Raw genomic sequence first — 6,597 nt, forward strand, 5'->3', positions numbered from 1 at the left:
TATGCGATATGTGGTTAAACAAAATTACTTACTTACTTACTTACTCCCCGAACTTTTTTCGAGGTCACGCAAATAACTGCGTGACGTAACCCAAAAGTAATAGGGTAAAGCATCATGGGACACCAGTTACTTCTCAAGATGGCGGCCCAACCAAGTTCAGGTGATTATTAGTTTATTTTTGATGTTCTCTGCACTAAAGAAGGAAAGGTATCAAAAAATTTTTAGCATACGTTTAATTATTAAAGCCTTTCCAATGTTCAGTGATGAGACTCAGGAATACTTCGTCAGTTATTTATCCTTAACAATGGCGGAAGTTTAATTTGGCGATGTCGACTAATCATTTTACAAACTGTTTCACTCCGTTTTCTCTCTCTTTTGTTTTATCAGCGTTTTCTGTTTTCTGGATACATATGAACATCATTGCGTTTCCCTAGGTATCTTTTTTTACTAAACCTCGTTCAGCATCAGGTGATTACTTAGCATCGATCGCATGATGATTGTGCTATTATTAGCCATGTTTATTTTAGATATATCAACAAAGTTGAAATGGTGAATTGGCCACCGTAACGATTACAAAAGCAGACGTTTCGCTCCGACGAAGGGCTAACGTCAGCTTTTGTAATCGTTACGGTGGCCAATTTACCATTTCAACTTTGTTGATATATCCAAATTATTTCGTTACTCCCACCGACGCAGCCCTAAACAGTTTCTTTCGAAACTATCAGCCTTTATTCATGTTTATTTTAATTTGTTTAAATTTTCTCACCCAACACCTCGTTCAAGGAAGGTAACTTATGAATAATCAGATGTAAAGGAGTATCTTTTAGCTTTTAATATACGGCGCTTAAAAATAAATGTGGAATTATGAAGACAAAGAAGATCTCAGATCTTGGAATCTTCCTTGTCTCAAGATCTCCTGAAAGAATCTTTCAATTCCAACCATTAATAATTGGCACAATGAACATGATATCTCAGTCAACAAGTGCTTTTTCTTGTTGTTGTGTGTCGATACATCTGACTAGGTGTCAACCGTTATTCTTGTGCATTTTTACTGCCTTTTGACTGTTGATTAAAGTTTGGAAAGCATTTTGCTGTTGACTAGAATAACTTATTTGTTCACAAAGTTGCTCTTAAAAGTCTTACTCTGGTTTTGATGGTGAACTGTTTATAAACATGTTGCTCTGCATGTTGTAAAACCATTTCAAGGATAATAGACACAGCAGCCTCATTTGGAAAGTATGCAGTGCTACTGTAGTTATGCATTCTATGTTTTTCCTTGAGCGTAGGACTTCCAGAACTGTTTGCCTCTCAGAACAGATAATTTATTTATACAAATGGCAAATACAATAACAGTGATAAGACTAAGTGGCATTATTCTGGGCTTAACACTAATGGTAGCCCTCTAGCCACAGACTAGTAGAAATTCAGTCTTGGCTAGTGGTTTTCAATTTCCACCAGCCAGTTTGGCTATGAACAAACTGAAGTTGTTGTAACATCTAAGAGGTCACTAGCTACTTGGCTAGCAAGTTGAAAAGTTAGTGTCAAGCCCTGACTACTGAATCAAATATTAAGCTCATGAAAAGGAGGAAAATGATCCCCAGCTTAGAAATTTCTTGATCGTTTAACATATTCTCCACGTCATTTTCATAAGAAATGTATAGAGAACAGTGTGGAGAATATGCATACTGATGTTAGGTTGTAAAGGTTTAAAACAGAGTGTTGTGTAATCATCAAACTATCGGAATGAGACCACTTGGGTCTTTGTCATAATCTGAGACTCACTGTTCAACAGAAGAATTCTTAACTTGTTACAGAAAGATCACAGAGTAGCAAGAAGTTACAAAAGCTGAAAGAAATTTTTTTTTATGTTTACTAGGAACTTCCCGAGTCAATGTGATGACTGGTGATTTACCAGAGGATTTCTTGCGGCTTTCACCAGCAGTGAACCAAGCGCCTCATCCTACAGGACAGATGGTTCCTGTCCCGCCTCTCACTTATTACCAACCAACAGGGTTCATGCGGCCAATTCAGGCACAACACACAGGAAGATTGAGTATTACAGTTCAACAGGTCTGCTGAGTTCAGGCTTAGTTTTAAGGCCATCCCCTTTTTTCCCTCTCTTTAGTGCTGTCTGACCAACTGGGGCACAAGGCCTCCTATTCAAAGACTTCTTATGATTTTTTTTTAATCTGACTGACTTACCCAATATCAGGAAATGCATTTGATACTACACAAAAAAAAGGAGGGGAGGGCCTCATGAAGAATGTTAAATTGAGCACTTGCACATAGTGTAAGTGAGAAAAAGAGGGGATGGAATAAACATTGTTTGCAGATCTCTTTTAGCATAGTCAATGTTTGGTCCATTTACCATGTTTTCTATACTGAGTAGAAATAAGCAGGCATCTTGATTGGTTCTTACTTATAATCTTTGGAGGACAGACAGACAGACAGACAGACATCTATATTTATACAGGATAGCCCCTTCAGTGTAGTAAACACTGGTATCAACGGGGGTCCTGTCCATCACACAGTAATCTCGTGCGTGGGAAATTAACGTCTCCTGCCCCTAACCCTGCAGGAGACGGGACCTCCATTTATTCGTCCCTATCCGAAAAGACTAGAATATCTAACCATTTCTTGATGGTAAAGAAAGGAAGCAATATTCTTCTCAGTTAATTTTAAGACCCTGAGTGTTGGTCCGGCCGGTACTGAAGTCTCGACCTCCCGCACAGCAGTCCGGCGCTCTCCCAATTGAGCTAACCAGGCGGCGGTTAGATAGATGATGTGCGGTTAGATAGATGATGTCACCATTAATAACATTTTCCTTCGTTATCATATAAAACAAATAGGTTCCAAATAGTTGTAGGCCTGTACAGCAATAAGCAATAGATCACAGATTACATCAAAATGTGGCTGAAACAGAAAAGTGGAACAGCCAAGTTTGTCACAGATGTACAGTAATGTAGGATCTATTTGTTAAATAGAAATCCAGTGTAGCTTAATGCATGATTAAAATGAACACCAGTTAATTTTACAAGCTCTATTTATTGCCTTCAACAGGCCAAGTTGGCTAAGAATTATGGCCTTACCCGCATGGATCCTTACTGTCGAATTACAGTGGGAAACCATGTGTTTGAAAGTCCAACAGCTCATAATGGTTCAACAAACCCTCGCTGGAACAAGTTAATGTCAATGTATGTGCCTTCACAGGAAACTTATTTAATATTAATCCTTTCAACTTCACTCCGAAGATCTGATTGTTAATTCTCCCCTCTAGCTGTTACACATTTCATTGTAAATTAGTTACAAGAATATTAATTTTGTGTTTAATCAAGATAATAATTTCTGCCTGATAAGTTTGGGTCTTCTCACAACCTGTTTGCTGGATAATTAACAAGTATTCACCTCATTGTTGGTGGTTAGTGGTGGATATTTACCTCGCCACAAAGCGGCGAGGTAAATATCACCGCTAACCACCGACACTGAGGTGAATAGTTGTTTTAGTATATACTAAAACAGTGAGATAACATACACCACCGTCGTTAATTTGAGTGATTTCTTCGCTTGTCACAGATGCAAACCAGGACGCCATTTTTTCCCGAGTTGCTCGGAGGCAAATAGCAAAGGATATTCCGAGTTTGACTAGCCAATCAGAGTGTGCCTTCAACACTATCCACTGTTTTAGTATATACTAATGTATAGATATTATAGGGAGAGGTTACAGGATAGTCACTGGTGGGAGTTAAATGGTTAATAGGTACCACTTGCACATAATTCATAACTTGTATGTAACTAACAGGGCTGGGGGAATTATGCACTATTTTATGAGAAATTATGCACCATTTTTTCTGCAATTATGTACCAAATTTAGCAAATTATGCACAAATTATGCAAGTTGCACAATATTAAAAGTATTGAATTTTACATATATTTTAAATTTATTTGCAAGTCCATATAAAGAAAATCTAGTTATTAATAATCATTTGCCAGGATATTGCTTAACTCTCTCCAGCAGCAAAAGACAAGAGGCCTGTTCGATTTTACTTGTTTTCCTGCGAGTTTGACACGATCTTTTCAATTAAAAGTACAGTTTTTGCCATCAAAATTCACTACAATTTCAAAAAACTATTTTAAAAAGTTTTGTAGGTAGGAAAATTTATCTTTTAGGACATATTTTTTATTTAAATATCGAGAATTATGCAGAAATTATGCACTTTTTACAGGATTATGCGAATGATGCGTTTGAGCTAAAATTATGAGCTTTTGCATCGGGGCATAGTTCCCCCAGCCCAGAACTAAGGGAGGTTGGCGCATACTTTTTATCATTGTTTTCCTAAGCCAAGTTAGACAATCTATGCAAGTACTGAAATATGGAATTTCTTTGCTTCTGTATGCTCTGTTTATCATTCTTGATCTTAAGTCATCTTCGTGGTGACCCTGAAAATGTTTACTTAGAAATGTTTTTTTTCTTTATTTCACAGTCCCATTCGAGAGGGTGCAAAGAATGTGTATGTGGAAATTTTTGATGAGGTGATCACTATTCTCATTCATATTATTTTATTATTACCTATAAGTATTTAGTATTTTAAAAGGTGTACACGTATAATCCTGTCTCATTTGTCTCTTCAGGCAATGAAGATGACTAGAAGTATGCAATTCAAAAGTTGCAATCTGCATCAGCAATGTTGCTGGTAATACAAAACATATTAGAACAAGTCAATTGGAGCTTTGAATGGTGGAGACTGGGAAAGTCTGTTTCAAAATTTACCTTTGATGGCACATTTTTATTATAAAGTTAGATTCTTGTCAAAGCATCTTACCAACTTTGCAATTGGTTGAATTGTCTGTGATATTCTTTGGATTTCAGCGTGCATTTTCTATGGATGAGCGGATTGCTTGGGGTCTTGTTACCATTAAAGATTCAGTGTTTTCAGGAGAAACCTTAGAGGATTGGTATTCCCTCAGTGGAAAACAAGGAGATGACAAGGAAGGAATGATCAATTTGGTGTTTTCATACAGGGTAGGTTTAATATTAGCTCTTTGTAATTTGTTTGTTTATTTGTTTGTTTATTTGTTTGTTTGTTTGTTTGCTTTCCAAAACACAACCTATAATAACTCTTCTAGATAACAACATGATTATAAAAGAGAAATTCTTGGATACTATCCTCTTTTAAGTAAGAATTGAATTGTTGTGACAGCTGTTATTATCATTGTATGTTTCATTATAATTATTATTATTATTATTATTATTATTATTATTTTAAAAAAGCTGAATAAAAGTAAGATGCCTAAATTTACAAATGATGATCTGGCATTCTTTTCAATTTTTTGTCACTGTTTTATTGTTGTGTACTTCTTTATTTATCCCTTTCCCTAGCAAGCCATTTTTTAAAGTCTAGTTAGGGTAAATTTGTATGCTATCAGCTTAAAGAACCATACACATGTACGCATCATGATTCAGCCTCTCTTGACAAGAATCTGTTGTTCTACTCATTTTAGCAAGTATCTGCTCCTCCACCACAAGCAGTGATGTATCCCAGCATGCCAGTAACTAATGTACCTGTCATGATGGTGCCTCAGCCAGTTGTGCCAGGTACTCAAGTCCTTTATCCAGGAGGATATGGTCCTGGTCAGCCTGTTCCAACTGGTCCACAGCAACACCAACAGCAACCACGTCAGCTCAATCAGCACGATATAACAGGCTTAAAAGATATGTTTCCCAACATGGAAGAGGGTGTAATTCGATCTGTGCTTGAGGCATGTGGGGGAGATATTAATGCTGCCACAACTCATTTGTTGGGAATGACATCAGACTCGTGAACTCTGCAGATACTCAATGAAAACGCAGATGAGCTGAAGTATGGTTGATTAGTTTGAGTTTCAGTTGAAATCTGATCAGCAGAAAATTTGACCATTAAACCCAGAATCTAGTAAACTGCCTTCAAGGGAGAGTCTTGTTAGAGATACCATAGATAGGGATGCTCTCCAGAAATTTTTAATTCTAAAAACTCTAGAGTAGGCCAATTGCATTAAAGTGCTAGTTTGGTACTCTTTTTCAGAAAAAGGCCTGTTTTAACATACAGAAACTTTGAGTAACTGCCCTGGCATCATAATGCTGACTGATCAAACTTCAACGTTGAGTAACGTCTACAGAACAAAAGTATTGTGTCTTAATCAAGTATTGAAATTGATTTTAATGGATTATCGGGGCTGCATGATAAACACTCCCAGCTTAATCTGCTTAATCTGCTTTTAAGAATCAACCTCATCAACCCCGTACATCTAGATGCATCATTTAAGCTATACTGAAAGTACATTGCAAAAAGTGCTTGAAAAATATTCAAAATCTCAACATAAATGTAATAAGAAATATTATGTTTTTTTAAATAAATGACAATAGACTGCTCTTGTGATGAACTGTTGCTTGTAAAAGCAATGCTTTCCTTTACTCAGGAAAAACAAATAGATGGTTGTGTAAGGTAATCATTGAAAAGAGGAAAAACTTGTAAATAAAGAACTGTAACCATTGATGGCATTGTATCAGTAGAAAAGTTGGTAATTAGGAGACAAATGATAAAAAAAGAAAACAGTATTTGT

The 6,597-nt window shown here is 36.4% G+C and overlaps 1 protein-coding gene across 1 annotated transcript; it reads left to right on the forward strand.

Moving 5' to 3' along the window:
- Positions 1–3: 3 nt before the first annotated feature.
- LOC111321966 (toll-interacting protein B) lies at positions 4–6,528 on the forward strand. Its single transcript, XM_088735368.1, has 6 exons — positions 4–160; positions 1,877–2,070; positions 3,061–3,194; positions 4,482–4,530; positions 4,868–5,020; positions 5,500–6,528. Exons 1-6 carry the CDS (start codon positions 115–117, stop codon positions 5,818–5,820), a joined length of 897 nt encoding a protein of 298 aa, XP_088591494.1. The 5' UTR covers positions 4–114; the 3' UTR covers positions 5,821–6,528.
- Positions 6,529–6,597: the final 69 nt, after the last annotated feature.

The sequence above is a fragment of the Stylophora pistillata genome, chromosome 1 (assembly GCF_964205215.1).
Source record: "Stylophora pistillata chromosome 1, jaStyPist1.2, whole genome shotgun sequence".
In the NCBI taxonomy this organism is placed as follows: domain Eukaryota; kingdom Metazoa; phylum Cnidaria; class Anthozoa; order Scleractinia; family Pocilloporidae; genus Stylophora; species Stylophora pistillata.

Excerpts from the sequence above, each read along its gene's own strand:
- LOC111321966 (XM_088735368.1), top strand. The coding sequence starts at position 115 with ATGGGACACCAGTTACTTCTCAAGATGGCGGCCCAACCAAGTTCAG. Across the intron at positions 161-1,876 it reads GGCGGCCCAACCAAGTTCAG|GAACTTCCCGAGTCAATGTG; the intron begins GTGATTATTAGT and ends TATGTTTACTAG. Across the intron at positions 2,071-3,060 it reads TGAGTATTACAGTTCAACAG|GCCAAGTTGGCTAAGAATTA; the intron begins GTCTGCTGAGTT and ends TGCCTTCAACAG.